This window comes from Bos mutus, chromosome 3, assembly GCF_027580195.1.
Source record: "Bos mutus isolate GX-2022 chromosome 3, NWIPB_WYAK_1.1, whole genome shotgun sequence".
NCBI lineage: Eukaryota > Metazoa > Chordata > Mammalia > Artiodactyla > Bovidae > Bos > Bos mutus.
Window position 1 is genome coordinate 44,569,493 of NC_091619.1, and position 19,364 is coordinate 44,588,856.

The window sequence follows — 19,364 nt, forward strand, 5'->3', positions numbered from 1 at the left end:
CCTACTTCTTTGCATTGATCACTGAGGAAGACTTTCTTATCTCTCCTTGCTATTCTGTGGAACTCTGCATTCAAATGGGTATATCTTTCCTTTTCTCCTTTGACTTTCACTTCTCTTGTTTTCTCAGCTATTTGTAAGGCCTCCTCAGACAACCAATTTGCCTTTTTGCATTTCCTTTTCTTGGGCATGGTTTGATCACTGCCTTGTGCAATATCGAGAACCTCTGTCCATAGTTTTTCAGGCACTCTGTCTATCAGATCTACTCCCTTGAATCTATTTGTCATACATAATACTAGGTATACATAATACTACGTAATAGAAGCTTGTAGTTATCAAACTCACAACTATGATATAAGATAATTTGAAAGTGTATTTATGTTTCAAAAATAGAGTAAAATATTTATTTAGTGTCTATTCATGTATACTGACTCAAAGGTATCTCTTACCCTTACCTGTTAGTAACCAGAAGAACGCTTCTCAAGTGTCACTTTAATTCACAATTAAATACTGGAAATAATAAATACTGGACATGTAACAACAGACTGTTTCCAAATAGGAAAAGGAGTATGTTAAGGCTATATATTGTCACCCTGCTTATTTAACTTATATGCAGAATACATCATGAGAAATGCTGGGCTGGAGGAAGTACAAGCTGGAATCAAGATTGCTGGGAGAAATATCAATAACCTCAGATATGCAGATGACACCACCCTTACGGCAGAAAGTGAAGAGGAACTAAAGAGCCTGTTGATGAAAGTGAAAGAGGAGAGTGAAAAAGTTGGCTTAAAGATCAACATTCAGAAAACTAAGATCATGACATCCGGTCCCATCACTTCATGGGAAATAGATAGGGAAACAGTGTCAGACTTCATTTTTCTGGGCTCCAAAGTCACTGCAGATGGTGATTTCAGCCATGAAATCAAAAGACGCTTACTCCTTGGAAGGAAAGTTGTGATCAACCTAGACAGCATATTAAAAAGCAGAGACATCACTTTGTTAACAAAGGTCTGTCTAGTCAAGGCTATAGTTTTTCCAGTGGTCTTGTATGGATGTGAGAGTTGGACTGTAAAGAAAGCTGAGCGACGAAGAATTGATGCTTTTGAACTGTGGTGTTGGAGAAGACTCTTGAGAGTCCCTTGGACTGCAAGGAGATCCAGCCAGTCCATCCTAAAGGAGATCTGTCCTGGGTGTTCATTAGAATGACTGATGTTGAAGCTGAAACTCCAAAACTTTGGCCACCTGATGCGAAGAGCTGACTCATTTGAGAAGACCCTGATGCTGGGAACGATTGAGGGCAGGAGGAGAAGGGGACGACAGAGGAAGAGACTGTTGGATGGCATCACCGACTCAATGGACACAAGATTGGGTGGACTCCGGCAGTTGGTGATGGACAAGGAGGCCTGGCATGCTGCGGTTCATGGGGTTGCAAACAGTTGGACATAACTTGAGTGACTGAACTGAACTGGAAATATAGTTTAAAATGTGCATTTTCCCTGATTACAAGGCAAAGGGAAATTTACTGGATTTTAAATTTGCTTATAATATAAATAGCTCTTATAAGTCCAATATGGGTAATTAGAGTTAATGTCTTAACCATAAAACTGAATGTATGTAGTATCCAATTTGGTAGCAATTCCATATCCTAAAACATATTTTTGTTAATGCTCATTCCTATTTATGCAATTTTAGCAAAATTCAGATATATAACTACTTTTCTTCTTTTCCCTTATTCTCTAATAGCTGTTTTAGGCTATTAATTTCATCCTGCCATAGTGCTCTGAAGTCTCAGAAGTAACATTTAAAAGTTGTCTGTTACTCAACTTGGGAAACATTTTCTTTAATTTATCACACTTAAACAAATTGTTAGCTTTAATTAAATGTTAAATAAAACAAAGGCATAAATTAAAAAGCATCTTGGGTATGAAGAACTGATATAATAAAATTAACCTAAGCATTTATAAATTATACCTCTTTTCTATAAAGATTGATTCGAAAATAATCAGAAGAAAATTTTGGCAAATTTTAAAGAAATTTAATTGTTGGAGAGTAAATATATGACTCTCAGATAATTAGCAAAAGATTATATAAAGATGCTTTATGAAAGCATGCTATATTTAATGTAATTTGACTTTTTTGTGACTATTTTTTTAATTGAAAGTTAATTGCTTTACAGAATTTTGTGGTTTTCTATCACACATCACCAAGAATCAGCCATAGGTACACCCATATCCCCACCCTTCCAAGCCTCGTTCCCATCTCTCTCCCTATCCCACCCTTGTAGATTGTCACAGAGCCCCTGTTTGAGTTCCCTAGGTCATACAGCAAATTCCCATTTTACATATGGTATTGTTAATTTCCATGTTACTCTCTCCATACTTCAAACCCTCTCCTTTCTCCCCTTAGACATAGAGAACTGACCTTTTTTTAACTTAGTAGTATGTAGTTTTTCTCTTTTCTAACTAATACCTCTTTGGAAATGTACAACCCCAAATCACTGCAGATAGTGATTGCAGCCATGAAATTAAAAGATGCTTACTCCTTGGAAGGAAAGTTATGACCAACCTAGATAGCATATTCAAAAGCAGAGACATTACTTTGCCAACAAATGTCCATCTAGTCAAGGCTATGGTTTTTCCAGTAGTCACGTATGGATGTGAGAGTTGGACTGTGAAGAAAGCTGAGTGCTGAAGAATTCATGCTTTGAACTGTGGTGTTGGAGAAGACTCTTGAGAGTCCCTTGGACTGCAAGGAGATCCACCCAGTCCATTCTAAAGGAGATCAGCCCTGGGTGTTCTTTGGAAAGAATGATGCTAAAGCTGAAACTCCAATACTTTGTCCACTTCATGTGAAGAGTTGACTCATTGGAAAAGATTGGTTGATGAAATTGCTATCCCCCTACAATGACAAACCACAGAATTGTTGTTGATTTTCATTCAACAGTTTGTTCTCACCTTGAAAGTTTTTAATATTCATCCTTAATATGATATTACAGCCCACTTTGATGTTCTTGATTTTCACTAGCACTTCTATACCATAGGTGTCTCTTCTCTTTCAGATTGATCTCCCTGCTTGCACTGTGTCTTATCCTACCCAACCCATAGACATATATGGAATTATATTTCAAAAACATGGATTTAACTGTATGGCTTTTCATATTTTCTGATTGCTTAAAGGATAAGGCACAGACACTTTAGGAAGCTGACTCTAAACTCTCATTGAACAGTTTAGTCATATCTCCTCTCTGTTCCCTTCAAAAGCAATAATTTAGATGAATTTTTTCTATTTCCCATCACACCATGCATTCCTATGCTTTAGAGGCTTCCTAGGTATTCGTTATCCATGTGTTTCTCCAGAGGCCCTACTCTAGTTGTTGCCACATTGTGAATCCTTCAAGACTCCAGTCTTTCCCCTCAACCCCAAAGGCATACACTTTAGAAGTAAATAAAAGTAATCACTCTGCCACTAATGTCCCACCTCTTTTGTACACACTTCAAAAGGAAAGAAAATTGTTTGGAGTTCTTTTTATGTCTGTTTCTTATTCCAAAATGAGACCATTCATAAAGTCTTCATGGTTAGCTGCAGGGTGATTGCAAATGTTCAGAAAGGTTTATATTCTATAGTTTTTTAATTCCCACAAACACTTTATTGAGCAGGGAAAGGAAAACGTAAGAATAAGACTATTGCATTTGTGATTCCAACTGCCCCATGTTAAAATCTAGGAATATTAGCAACTGGAAATGCATAAGTGAAGTCTTTTTGTAATGCTGAATTCTGTCCTTGCCCAATATTCTAGAAAGCTAATTATTTGCTGCAGCATGTGAATGTTAATTGTATGATCCAGTAAGGTTTACCACACTTATTTTTAAGTGAAAAAATGCAAAGTAGAAACTATCTAAATTTAGCAGTCCTTTGGGTACTTTACATTTGTTGAATATTACAAAAGTAAATACTTATCTCTTTTTAATACTAATATGATTTTGTGCATCAAGCAACTTGAAGATTTTTCCCTCATGCAAGGTTCATCAGCTGTTTTATCAACTGTGTAGGCTGCAGGCACCTTAGTAAAGTTGAGTTGGGATAAATGAAAGATCCTTGTCGAATTGGTAATCATGCAGGTATTCAGAGTGAAAGGGAGATCCTATTTTAATTTAATTTCAGTACTTCAAGATATTTTTTCTTATGGGCTGTATTACCAGTCTCTGTTTACATATCTATCTTTTAAGAAATCATAGCTACTCTTAATACATTTCAAATCAAGCTTCCCTATACCTAGGTGATATGTATTACTTCTTTCTGCAAGGGCCTCTTTAATAATATGATATCTTGTTTATTATGACATATTCAAATGCTAAATCATTTATAGACACATAATGACATATAATAATCCCAAAGGGCATTTATATATTCTCTTGTCTTTGACCAATTTTTAGTGCCCTAAGTGATTCTGATTGTACTTGAGGACAAATTAATACCTTATTTTTTAAAATAATTTCACAATTCATGGAAAGTTTTAGGTTAATTATTGGGGATTAAATAAACATATTATTTATTTATACTATATAATCCATGAAGCTAAGGACCTGCCCCACCCAAAGCTCCTTTCTAAAGGAAAATTATCAAAGACAATATCTTGCTGTCAGAAAAGTATGTGTGCTAGGTATCTTGACCACGATTCATTGGAATAGATTTTGTATCCTGAGCAAAAAAGTGACCACCTACAGACTAAAGAAAGAGAATAGCAGGCTATCGGGGAGTCTGGTGTCAAAGGCAATAAGGCACTCTATATTTGGTGCTGGCTAACTATCATTTAGAACTCTTAATTGTAAGAAACAGAAACCGATTCTGGTCTCAGAAGTGAAAAGGAAATTTATTGGAAGTATACAAGATGTCTAAGAGAAGCAGAGAAGGCAGGAACGCCAGGCTTAGAAGAGGGACAGAAACCAATGGATCCAGAAAATGGGCAGCAAGGATTTTCCCCATAATGCAGCCTCTACCAGGGCTGATATCAGCCACCGGTGCCTTTGTTGGGCACTGTCAGGAGATGCTGCACCACACACTACACAAAGAAACGTCAGCCAGTTTTCTGATTATGAGATTGGAAATTTGGGCTGGAACAGAACAGCAGTTGGCCATGCGTAAAACCATATTATTGTTTATTAGTTGACAGAGAACAGGGACAGAAAAATTCTCTCTTCAGTGGGTTCCATATTGGTGATACTTTCTGTGTCCCACCAAAACTTCATGCAATGAGGATTTAACAAAATAAATGGGAAGGGTGCGAAGTAGGAGGAATGGCCAAAAAAAAGAATTATTCTGCTTGTATCTGAGAATCTTCTGTGTGGGTTTGGTTTTGAAATATATAGATTCTGCGGCAGATCATAGCAAAATTGAATTGGAGAACCAAAAAAGGCAATATAGGAAAAAATAGAAAGGGAGTAGAAGTAGAAATGAAAAAATAGATACTGAAAAGTAAGAGCAAATTCATTAATATCACAGAATTTCTAATCCTAAAAGCCATAGACACCAACTCTTAAAGGAAAACAAGAGAGTAAGAGCTGCTTTTTGTCACTGATTTCACCAAAGTGTCACCAGAGCTGCTGTGTGTCCTACAGATATGAAAGACATCCCAGACCCCAGAGGCCTGGCTCTTCCTTTGTCAAAAATATTTCCTTTACCTTCTTACTTCCCCATATATACTTGTAAGAAGCCTCCATAATGGGGTGGGAGGGGGTAGGCTCACTATGGTTCCTTTCCTTTACACTTGAAAGACTTTAAAATAGAGAATCTTCTTTTTACACACGTAAGTTCATACATACACACACACACAGCCTGTGTAATGCATACTCTTATAAACCCTGAGTATGAATAGATAAGTATATAAAAATTAAATTGCATTCAGATTGCTCAAAATTTGGGAGAAAATATAAAATCCATGAATTTCCTTTCAAGAGTTTGTGAAAAACCACACTTCCTACAGGTCACGTTCTAAATCTTCCCCATCCCATATTTTTACACAAAAACTTTTGAATAAAGTCACCCTTCTTTTAGTTATCTCAAAATCTTTTTCAGCTCGTAGAGTGAAATCAGTCTACTGTACTGGCAAGACAAAGACCTAGCTAGGTACCTCTTCCTAGCTCTCATAGCAGCAGTAGGAAGAAATCCCTTAAGGAACTGTACCAACTTGTTACGGATGCATTCCCTTAGCTGAAACCATTCATTGCCAAGGGATTGCAGTTTTCTCTGCTATGTTATTTAAAATTCCCTCGGCAATAATTCCTTCTTGCTTGGATTTCATAAAGTTCCCAGAACAGAAGCATGACTTCCCTAGACTCCCTTCAGCCTAAATGTATCAGCATTATGGGTGCTCCAGGGCAGAAGGCGGTTTTACACTAGCCTCCTCCCTGTGTCGGTTAATCATTCACACCAATACGGGGTTATAAAGATACTGAGGTTTTGTGCTTCTGGTTGTTTTTAACTCTAGCATTCAGAAATGTGGACTAAGTGAATAGACCAACAGATGTATAAAATATCAATTGTTACACTGTTTACACTAATGTTTTGCATTAAGAAAACAAATGTCAAGCTGCCTGAAGTCTGCAAAGAATAAAAACTCCTTGTTATACACTTAAATACTCACTTGCCCTTATCTAAAATGAATCCACACACAGTAGTGCAAGTGACTGCTGGCATTTCATTACCTACTGAAGCCTTTTGAGTGTGTTCTGAACAGTGATTCGGAAGCCTGCTGAGTTTCAGTTTGGCTCAGCTCGCCCACAGTTTTGAACCCCTACTGGTGGTATCAGCAAAACATGTGCATAGCCTATTTTTCCATAGAGTAAGATTTTTCAAGTTACTCTGAGTAACCTCATTAAGAAACTATGGACAACACTCTTTTTGCATGATGGACAATACTAACCTTTGAATTCACAAATAAATGACACCCCACATATAAGGAAAGATCAAGGTCTTTGCAGGGCCTCAGCATAAATAATGCTGAAAAGAATACGCCATTTTCACAAATGTTTTAATATAGAGGATTTTGAAGCATCTCTATTTCTATGAACTATTGCCAGAATATGATTCTCAACGTGCATTTGTTTGCCTGTGAAGATAGACATGGAGCCTGTGTCATTCTTGATTTGGGTGGGGAGAGGGATGATAAAAACTAAAACAAAGGAAGTAGTGATGGAAATACCCAGCATAGGCAAAGGAAAATCATTGTGAAGCAGAAGAGAATGACTGGCTGTAACTGACCGACAGGTCACGGATCAAGTATGGGTGCAAACAGGGCAACTGCAGGTCAACTCAGGCAAGACTCAAGGAGATCTTATCCAGAAAGAAGTGGGCAAAGGATAAAGTCCAGAAATGCAAGAGTTCAGGCAAGCAGAATGGATATGAAAGCAAAAGCAGACTTTAGGATAGAATATTAGAGACCCAATGCACCTGTAGGAAGTTTACAAAGGTCTCTTCATGACATTATTAATTACCATTACTTTCTTTTATCAACAAGAGACATGGCAGTGAGGTAAGGACTGGCATATACTCCGATTCCCCTGGCTGCACTCCCCTGATGGGTAGACTTGGCCTTTCAGACACAAAAGTACCATCTACTTTATCCATAGATTTCTGCACAGTCATTTCCAGTGTCCCACATCACAGCAATGACTCTTCCAGCAGATTCTGAATCAAAGATGAAGTAGCTATCTACACTCTCCAATGATGACTCTGAACTGTCTGAATGGAGGACACCCAACCATTGTCTGCTACTATTCCCTTAAAACAGTCTTTTCAGGAGAAAATTAGTCCTGGTTCTTGGTATTGGGCCTTTTCTTACTCAGGAGTATATATATTGTCCATTGTTGAGTAAAGTGGCTTGATTTTTTTCCAGGAGCTTCCAGGAAAGCTGAGGTTGAGATTTGTTGGGATTCCATTTAGTTTGCCTGAGTTTCTCTCAGTTAGACACTCTGGGGTCATTTGGGTGAGTTTCTTTTCCTTCTTTAACTTTCTTAGAATTTACCCTAATCCTATCACAGAGAGAATTTAAATCCAAGTAAGGAATTGAAGCCTCTGGGAATCAGGCAGATAGATGGAATTAAAAGTGCAAAAGAGTTTTGGAGGAGTAACACCTGTGGAAAAAATAGGCAGGACTCAGGATTGAAGAAGGGGAGCAGTCAGACCCGGAAACAGATATGAGAAGAGTCTTCACCAGCCCAACAGAGAACTGTAGGGCAGAGATGGCCGACTAGAGGAATCCTGCATTGGATGGAATGGCTGGGTCCTTATACCAAGATTTTGCTGTCCATTGCCTGAGGCCTCCCCAAGAGGACCCTGACCCCAGTTTATAAGCTGAAGGTAACTTGGAAAGGTGAGCAGTTGGCTCACCACACTGCTGCAACTGAACATAAGTCTTTTCCTGAAGGAAGGTCTGGGTGGTGCCTGACTCAGTCTATCAGAGTTGCCAGCTTCTGCGTGTCTTCACAAGAACATTTCAGAACCCAGTTAAGTCACCTTGTGTATCTATTCATCTGTTCTTGCGAAAGATTAGACAATTTTTCAACAGTTCAAAAAGTTGATCCACTTACAGAATCTGAGTTCAGCTTGTTTGTTTTGGTATAATTTGGGGTTCCTAGAATAGAGGCTCAAGGTATTTGTATAATAAGACAGCAATAGTGCTATAAGGAAGAGTTTCCATAAGACATTCATTGACCAGCATAGCACTGTGAGCAGGTGATGTCCATTGGCCTGATTAGTGATCAGATATGTCTTCTCCAGCTTTATTGCCTTAGTCAGTAGAAGCAATGGATTTATAGTTGGATTAAGATAGGATCAAGATAAATCAAAGAAGTCTGAATCTGCTTCCATAGGAGCAAATTATGGAGGAGAAAATTTGAACAGTTTTCAGAGCTGACCTCCACATGAACAATTGCCATTTGGAACAATGAAGTGAGCTGGTAGACCAGAGGGTCCTCAGATGAGATAAAAATAATGACTCAAAGAACACTTATTTCTTAAGAATTACGTATAAATAGTCCATGGCAATTTTCATCCATCTGTTAAAAGTTTAAGGTTCTGAAACTGTGTGTGAAAATGGGGAAAAATGACACTAGAGATATCAGAGGAATCATATGCTAGAGAAATGCTGTATGAATGGAAGAAAAAATAGCATTAAGCCCTAGTCACAGGGAATGGTATTTAAAGTAATACAAGTTCCCTTTAACTGACAAAACTGTGTGTAGACTTCCCCAGCAAACCCCAGAGACCACTAACTGGGTCTTGAGGCAAGGTTAGGGGTACACACTCTGGAAAACCTTCAATATCCTAAAGATTCAGACAGAAAGGGCCATGGGCAGCCTGGGACCTCAGGGAGATTTTAATGTATTGCGGGGCCCAGGAGGGCACTGCTGTCTTGAAAGCAGTTCACTACCTGGTAGAGGACAACAAAAGACTGCTTCCAAATTCCACTGGCTTGTGGAGCAAGAGCTACGGATATCTCCAGCTTATTTTGGCTCCTTTGAAGGGAAGGGGCAATTGTTTCCTTTCTCACTGTGGAAAACTGGTCCACATTTAGGAATTCTTCATTCTTTTGTTCAACACAGTATTTATTATCTTTAGTATCTCAGACTTTATAGAAAGTGATCAGGATAAAGGAGTACGATATATCCCGTAACAGACTGATAGTCTAGTAGAGATGAAAAAAAAAAAGATTATAAAACACCGTAATAAATGAAGTAATAAAGACATATTTTGGGAGTATTTAAAAAGGAGTCATTATTTAGTAATCCATCCTGTGTTGAGGTAGGAGGGAAAGGGTTATTATCCAAGGGACAAGAGATAAAGGACATTCCAGGCAGGAGAGAAAGGCCCAAAGCTAGACTCAGAATGGAGAAGGCTGTGTGTGCCTGGGGAGGAGAGAACACACAAGCAGTTAGTTCTGTGCTGTCTTCAACTTAAGGCACAGGGGACATGAAGGAAGAAAAGTATACCTATAAAATATTTTATACGTATATACATGACATGTATATACACTTATTGTATGTTCATATTACATGTTTGTTATATCCTCCCATCAATTATGAAGTGTTTTATTTTGTTTTGTTTTCAAGAATGGAGATAGTGTATATACATTTTTAACACCATTGTCTAACATAATTCATAGTGCCTGATATGGTTATTAGGTTACCTTGGACCAATAATTTTATACTCCCAATTTTCTTCTAAGTAAGTACAAATGAGAAAGTCAATGTTAATTTATGCAATGTGAGCTCTATCAATTCAACAGTATTTAAGTGCCTACTCTGTGCCAAACGCTGTGCTACGTGCTTTGAAGTGTTCTGAAATGAGAGCATATCAGGATCTCCTTTTTCATACTTAACATCCATTGCATGTATGCTCAGTCATGTCTGACTGTTTGGAACTCCATGGACTGTAGCCTGCCAGACTTCTCTGTCCATGGAATTTTCCAGGCAAGAATGAATACTGGAGTGGGTTGCTATTTCCTCCTCCAGGGGTTCTTCTCGACTCAAAGATTGAACTCCTGTCTCCTGTGTCTCCTGCACTGCAGGTGGATTCTTTACCACTTTAGCCATACATTTTTTTGTGTGTGTGTGGACTGTAATTCCTAGGAGACTCTGCCTTCCTCATCTGACTCATCTTTGTCTCCAGCAGAGGCCAGTTGGAGTGGCTTGTGGTCAGTAAATATTTGTTAAAATGATAGAACCCATATTGCCTAGAATGACCCTGGCTTTAATTTTCTATTTATGTTTAGAAAGCGAAAGTGAAATTGTGAAGTCGTGTCCGACTCTTTGCGACCCCATGGGCTGTAGTGTACTAAGCTCCTCCATCCATGGGATTTTCCAGGCAAGAGTACTGGAGTGGCTTGTCGTTTTCTTTTCCAGGGGATTGTCCCAACCCAGGGATCAAACCTGGGTCTTTTGCACTGCAGATGGATGCTTTACCATCTGAGCCACCAGGGAAACCCTATTTATGTTTAAATACCCTTGAAATTATCTTGGGCTTCCCTGGTGGCTCAGTTGGTAAAGAATCTGCTTGCAATGTGGGAGACCTGAGTTCAATCCCTGGGTTGGGAAGATCCCCTGAAGAAGAAAATGGCTACCCATTCCAATATTCTGGCCTGGAGAATTCTGTGGATTGTACAGTCCATTCATATTTTAAATGAAATTTGTAGTGGTATAATTTACTTAAAACAGAAAAAACACATTCAAATCAAAACATTGATACATGTTGACAAATGTCTATACTCATGTAAGTACCATCACAATCAAGATACAGAGCATTTTTTAATTTACAAAAGTTACAAAATTTCCTTACACCTTTTCCCATTTAATCTGTCTCCCATCCCCAAACCTCAGTCACAGCAACCAATTCTGTGCTTTCTATCAGCATAGTTTTCCTTTGTGGAATTTCATACAAATGTAATCATATAGCAAATACTCCTGGTGGCTCAGACAGTAAAGAATCTGCAATGCAGGAGATGGGGTTTGATCCTGCAATGCAGGAGATGAGGTTTGATCCCTGGCTCAGGAAGACCCCCTGGAGAAAGGAATGACAACCCACTCCAGGATTCTGGCCTAGAGAATTCCTTGGACAGAGGAGCCTGGCAGGCTCCATGGGGTTGCAAAGAATTGAACACAACTGAGCGACTATCACTTTCACTTTTTACTGAGAATAATGTTTTCTTAATTCTGTCCAAGCTGTTGCATGATTTCTTAGTTGTTTTTTTTTTTTTTAATTTCTGACTAGTATTCCATTGTGTAGACATGCCAGTTCATTCTACTAATGGATATTTGAGTTGTTTTCAATTTGGAGCTATGTTGAAAAAGTTGCTATGAACTTTTGTGTGCAAGACTTTGTGTACATATATGTTTTCATGTCTCTTGAATATATCTTAGAATGGAATTGCTTTTTAGATTGGTAAGTGTATATTTACCTTTATAGGAAAGTACCAAGTGATTTTCCAAAGTGACTGTGCCATCATTAGAACTCTTATGTCAGGAAAACTGGTATAAGAAGGACATATGCTAAAATACAAGTTAACTTAAAACATCTACATTCCTATGCTTAGCTGGAGTAATTAACTCTACCTGTCTTGCTTTATTAACATAGAAGGATAAATACATCACTTCTGCCTGTTATTCTGAACCTGCATCTAGTCTGACAGGTATAAATGAAGTAGAAGCCTTTTATAGTTCTCGTTTACAATTGATGGCTGCATTTTACTTTAGGGGGCAATTTTGCTAAAGAAGATGATGGTTTAGGACATGATAATGGGAAAGAAAATTAAAAAGGTGAAATGGGTACTGAGATTGATCTTTTGGGCCCCAGTTCTCTCTGTCAGAAAAGTGGACGTAATGAAAATGCTAGCATGTCATGTGAATTAAGACTTAGGAGTTCCTTAGTGGAAAACATTTCATAACTGGTAAAATTTTTCAGTGGATTCATTGAAATGCCACCTTCTAAGAAAGCCATTTTGAAAAGAATTGTACAGAGTGAAAATTACCAGGGAAATTGGAGAAAAATGTTTCTTAAAGTCAAAAATTTCACTTGTAATTTAGCTTATCAAGAAATTCTCACAGTCTCATTCTCTGGTGCTTATTCCTTTGTACCAGGGCACGAAATCAATGAGATTTGATGTCCTAGGTAATTGGTGGAAATACCTGTCCTACAATGGAGAGGTCATCCAAGGGTCCTCAAAAGCAACAGGGTGCATCATTTGTAGAGCCTCCTTCATGTGTAACTAGAGACATACTAGTTACTGGAATTAAAAATTATTATCTTGTGGCCCAGATAGAAAATTAAGCTTTTAAAAATAGCCAGTTTGGGACAATGGAGATTTCTGCAACAGTCTTCTCAGAACTACATTTTTTGCTTTTTGTTACTATCGTTGTTGTTTCTTATTTCATAGGAAGCTATTCCAGAGTGTATTAATTACAGACAGACATAGATCTGCTCCTCATTAAAATTGTCACAGAGGTCACATTTAGCTCTAGTTTGCTTTTATCCTCTTCTTAGCATATCACAAGCTTAATCTGGTGCTTTTATGTCACATAGTACCCTCAAGACCACCAGGTGCTTTCCTGGTCTGTCATTCAATCCTTAAGGGTTTCATTGCTTTCCTGCTTGTGATAAGACACACCTCCATCACAGGACAACCCATTCTGCTGCCTCACAATTTTCTTTGGTGATCACATAAATGACAAAGGGGTTAATAGATATTAAAGTAGCACACACACATACAAGCAGTTGCTGGGGGAGAGATTACAAATCACAATCAGGGAGGGGCATTGTGCATATCTGTAGGAAAAGCCAATAAAAACTTGGTGATACAGGTGAACTTTGTGTGGACTAGACACTTTAAAAGATTTGTTCAGTTTAGTTGCTCAGTTGTGTCCAACTCTTTGTGACCCCATGGACTGCAGCATGCCAGGCTTCCCTGTCCATCTCTAACTTCCAGAGCTTGCTCAAACTCATGTCCATTGAGTTGGTGATGCCATCCAACCATCTCATCCTCTGTTGTCCCCTTCTCCTCCTGCCTTCAATCTTGCCCAACATCAGGGTCTTTCCCAATGAGTCAGTTCTTCACATCAGGTGGCCAAAGTATTGGAGTTTCAGCTTCAGCATCAGTCCTTCCAATGAATATTCAGGACTGATTTCCTTTAGGACTGACAGGTTGGATCTCCTTGCAGTCCAAGGGACTCAAGAGTCTTCTCCAACACCACAGTTCAAAAGCATCAATTCTTCAGCACTCAGCTTTCTTTATAGTCCAACTCTCACATCCATCCTTACATGACTACTGGAAAAACCATAGCTTTGACTAGATGGACCTTTGTTGGCAAAGTAATGTCTCTGCTTTTTCATATGCTGTCTAGGTTGGTCATAGCTTTTCTTCCAAGGAGCAAGGGTCTTTTAATTTCACAGCTGCAGTCCCCATTTGCAGTGATTTCAGAGCCCAAGAAAATAAAGTTTGCTACTGTTTCCATTGCTTGCCCATCTATTTGCCATGAAGTGATGGGACTAGAAGCCATAATCTTCATTTTTTGAATGCTGAGATTTAAGCCAGCTTTTTCACTTGTTAGGCTGTTCTTTTTCCACGATTATCAACCATTTTTCTTCAGAATCTTTCTTGATTTGTAAAAAGGCCTTCGTGAATTTCATCCTTTTAGACAGTCTCTGTCATAAAATGTATTTGTTTTTCTTAAACCCAGACATAATCTATAAATTTATGTATATATAAAGAAATCAATTGAAAATCTATGAAATTATCATTTATTCTTCTTCCATTGACACAACAGAATTTTTTGAGTGCCTACAGTGTTATATGCTTAGAATTGGAAAAGAAGTCCAAAACTGTCTTCTTTTATTGACTTTTTGTTGGTGTGGATAATGTTAAAGTCTCGATTTGTCTGAGAGACTGTAGTACCTTTGTATATTTCTTATCCTAAAGAATTTTCAGAGGGGAGAATTAGAAATTGTCTAAAGTTTATTCATCTCAATAAGATTCAGAATATTGGGAACATGTGTACACCCGTGGCGGATGCATGTTGATGTATGGCAAAGCCAATACAGTATTGTAAAGTAAAAAAAAATAATAATAATAATAATAAAAAGAATATCAGCCTGTGAGGAAGGGCGTCACCACCTGATGCTATCTGTAGCAAATGAGAAGATGCAGAGCACTATTCATTGCTTTTAAATCTTAATCATTCATAGCAAAAGTGTGAGGATTTTAGAAGTATGTGAATAGTTTCCCCAAAGTATACAGATTCATTGTTTTGTGTTTATTAGCCTCACCACATTTTTAGTAGTATTAGAATATTCCCCATTATGCCTGTCAAACAAAACTTTGCAATTTACAGAGCAGTCATTAAGTTTTATAATAATGTTGGCTAGAAGTTGTTTTTAAAATTCTGACAATCAAATTATGTTTCAGCTTTGTATGAGGATTAGTAAACAGCTAGCTCAACTGTGTATAGAAACAGGTAACATATGTCTTACTCACTATAAACTTAAGGTTAACAGCATAAACCTTACCAATAGAAATATGGTGGTTTAGTTGCTAAGTCATGTCCAACCCTTGCTACCCCATGAACTGTAGCCTGCCAGGCTCCTCTGTCCATGGAGTTCTCCAGGCAAAAATACTGGAATGGGTTGCCATTTCCTTCTCCAGGGGATCTTTCCGACCCAGGAATTCTTTCCAGGATTCTTCCAGGCCCAGGATTCAGGAGTCTTCCCGACCCAAGAGTTGAACCTGGGTCTCCTTCACTGAAGGCAAATTCTTTACCGACTGAGCTATGAGGGAAGCCCTATTAGAAGTATGCTGCTGCTGCTGCTGCTAAGTCGATTCAGTCGTGTCTGACTCTGTGCGACTCCATGAACGGCAGCCCACCAGGCTCCGCCGTCCCTGGGATTCTCCAGGCAAGAACACTGGAGTGGGTTGCCATTTCCTTCTCCAATGCATGAAAGTGACAAGTGAAAGTGAAGTCGCTCAGTCGTGTCCAACTCCCAGCGACCCCATGGACTGCAGCCTACAAGGCTCCTCCATCCATGAGATTTTCCAGGCAAGAGTACTGGAGTTGGGTGCCATTGCCTGCTCCGTATTAGAAGTATAGTGGCAGATAATTCAAGTAAATAAAGGTAGCCAATGGACCATAGTTTAAAAAAAAAAACAACTGAAAAATTTTGAACAAATTTCAAATTGAAATTAATAAAAGGCATTCATTCAAGGTATTCAACTAGTGAGAATCAACAAAGAAGAAAGTGTAACAAATGTTCAAAGTAAACTATACGGGCATGGTGGTCAATAGTATTGAAAGCTACTTAGAAACATATATCAGATTATTAGTGTCTACTGTATCTGAACCAGACAATATTTTAAATTTGTTTCACTAATTCTTCTCAGGCTACCTGCCATGTATTATGCAATTTAAAGATTCGATGATCTTTAAATTATTGGTAAATTCTGCCTTAAAGAGAGCTTTCACAAAGGACATGCAATTTGTATCATCTAGAGTTACTGTCATTTCTAGGCTAAGTCCCATGGAAATTCATAACTTAAAAATGAAAATCACAAAGATGCAACTGCCTTCATAATGCCAATGCAGTGGTTATAAATATTTCATGAACATTGCATGGGCAGGGGCAGATCTCCATTTTCATGAGTTAGAATTTGTATGGTTAAGTCTCTAGATTTTACTATTCATAATGCACAGTATGCCCTGTAGAGCATTCTATATAGTGCTTTTTTAATATTTATGTTTAATGAAGAAATTACTGTTCTGAAAAGAGAACAAGCCAAGTCAAAGATTTCTTGTTAAAATTATTAGTTTGTTGAATAGAGACAATAACAATCTACAGAAATTACCTCATTGCAATGTCTTAGCACATACGTAACTTTTAGAGTAATACAAGATGACTGATCAAGATACATTAAACCTAAGTGAAAAGGTTCTTTTCTAAAGGTTAAAACATTAGAAATCTAGTCTTAAAAGAATTTGAAAGGTTAAAATGCAAAGAGCAACTTTCTTACATATAAAAATATTAATTACAAATGAAATACTTGCCTCATGTTCCATGGAGTAAATATATGTCTGTATTTTTCTGGGTGGATCTTTAATTAAAAAAAAAAATAAAGCATTTTAACTTCCTAGGAAAATATTACCAAGTTCAATAATGAATTGCTATTGCATATTTTAATGTAATTTATCAAAGCACATTATCATTACCTGTCAGAATAAATTTTGCACTAAAAGTAATGAAAAAAAGGACTATTGTATGTGTTGAAATCAAAGAATATTACTACTGCTAAGTTATTTTCAATGGAAAGGAAGGTGATTGCCCTCTAAATGATACTTGTCCCATGAGAAACAAGAAGCCTGAAAAATCACAAGAAACAGGCTCAGGAAAATGTCTATGCCTTGCTTTTAAAAATGAGCGTTTGATATTTTGTTTCATTTTTGTCATTTTGATCAATTCTTTCAAGTAGATGAATGTTGAAAAGTACTGCAAAGATCTTAGTAACATTTACAGAAGTAAGCTAAAGTTACTGATCAGCTCGTGTATAACCTAAGGCTGAATTATCCCATATTAGCATATACTATATATCATAATTAGATCGACTAGGAAGTCACATATTTTCTTTTGAATATACTTCAACAAAACTAAGTCTTTTAATAATGAAAACAATAAGCTTCAGATTTCATATCATTCACCTGGGAGTCAGCTCTTCAAATATTTTTATAGGCTTAAACCAATGAGGTCGTTAGAAATTCTGTGATGTTTCTCAAACTTACCTCCCCAGAAGTCTATGCTTTATTTCTAATATTATTTAACTGTGAGTGGGAAACACTTTCCATTTGGTTCTTTGTAATTTTATTTTCCAAAGGCTCCCTTGAGGAATTTAACCTTTATGTGATGAATTTGCAGTTCACTTGAAGTGTGTTAACCTTCGTTCCCTAATGAGCCTAGGTGTAATACTGAGGAAGAATTTGAGAAATTTATCATGTAGCTCATTGTCAGGTTGGATTTGTCTTGCACATCTCCAGCTTTGCTGTTGTTCCAGTACACATTTTGATCACAATTCTTTAATTATTTTCTATATTTAACTGACCTATTTGAACAGGATCCAGAGCTGGTGCGGAACATCTGTCGCTGGGTTAGGCAAGCTGTTCGGATTCCTTTTTTTGCCAAGTTGACCCCAAATGTCACTGATATTGTAAGCATAGCCAGAGCTGCAAAGGAAGGTAAGAACCCAACTCACATCAGTTTGCCTCCTTATGTATTCTGGGCCTAAATTTCGTAGGCATAATAAAATGTATCTCATCTATCACTTTATGTGTACATCTCTGTTTAAACTTTAAGAAAGTTATTAAATTGAGCACTTGATCTCACAAATGTAATAGATCCATACCTATACTCAACCTAGTGGGTGGACTTCCAACTTTGGGCCAGGAATACAAGTATATCTATCATTTTTCCTAATAAGTACCTGCTTTACACACAAAGAATTAGAAAACAAAGCCACAGTCACAGCAGACCACTGCAAAATAAATGACCTCATAATGTAACAGTCCAGCAACAGCATTTGAACTTTTAATGAAATTTTTTATAAGATAGCTGCTTCCACAGGTGAAATTTCTTATGATCTCCCTTTGTATTTGATGGACACTAGTACACTGCCTTAAACATATGCTCAATAAATATCTTGAATACATCAATTGTACAATCAGTGCATGGTTTTACAAATCATATATGCTTGCATGCTATCCAATGGAATTTGCATCCTGATTTGTAAAGATATTGTAAATTACCTGGAAAATAACACTGAGTACAAAACACAACTCTGTATAATAATTGGAAAAATAAAGTGGTGATAATTAAAAATTCTTATGTCTAGCATTTTAAGCATAATTATGGGAATGAAATTAGTGGATACATTTGAGGAGAGGAAAAGCTGTCAAGAGAAAGTAGTGTGTGCATTTTCCTGGATTGTGTGGGTTTGAATGGGTTTTAACAATTGTTCCTTTAAGAGCTGCAGATGAATGCTGTGTTTTTTCATAGGTGGGGCAGATGGTGTTACAGCTACCAACACTGTCTCAGGTCTCATGGGATTAAAAGCTGATGGCACACCCTGGCCAGCAGTGGGCCGTGAGAAGCGGACTACATACGGCGGAGTGTCTGGTAGGTGTTACCCTCTTCTTGCATTTCTGCTTCCTTGAGGATTGGTGAAAACTCAAGAGACCATGTTACCAGCAAGAATGCTGTGTCTTTTTTGATTCCAAATTTTTATAACTCACTGCTTGTCAAAATTCCTAATAGTTATGACAAATGGAACAGATCCATCAAGTGAGTGATGGCACAAGAAGAGAGAATACCAAGATAGGGCTTCACACAAATTCTATTCTCTTGTGGTCTGTGCATTACTCAGGATTTCTCATTGTCACAGTTATCTCATTACTAATTAGTAAAAACTAATATAAAGGCCTTATAAGAAGAATATAAACACAGTGATTTTAATACCTTTTTCCATAGTCTGGGTTAGTTTCCACTCTTCCTAGAAGTTTGAAATCTTCATTCTTCAAAAATCTTACTTTCACAACTGTGAAATAAACCATTAAAACATTCCATTTCAAGATATTGCAGACCTCATACCTTCGCGCACATTTTCTCATCATAAAACACTTGCATTTGAAACAGAAAGAGAAGTTTTAATCCCAAAGTCCCGTTCAGTGTCTTTGCTCTGTGCAGTCTGTTGCTGTGACAACATGAACTTGGTCATGCAAAGACGGTGCTGTGAGGTTCTTGACTGTACTGGTATGGGGATTAGTCTCCTTGGTGATAGAGACAGTGGT

The 19,364-nt window shown here is 37.6% G+C and overlaps 1 protein-coding gene across 1 annotated transcript in view; it reads left to right on the top strand.

The window, feature by feature from the left end:
* Positions 1-19,364, top strand: part of DPYD (dihydropyrimidine dehydrogenase) — a 930,468-nt gene that overhangs the window by 664,688 nt on the left and 246,416 nt on the right. Inside the window, exons 17-18 of the mRNA XM_005888124.3 lie at positions 17,636-17,756; positions 18,574-18,693. Of these exons, the coding sequence (XP_005888186.1) occupies positions 17,636-17,756; positions 18,574-18,693 (241 nt within the window). The remainder of the gene's footprint in view (positions 1-17,635; positions 17,757-18,573; positions 18,694-19,364) is intronic.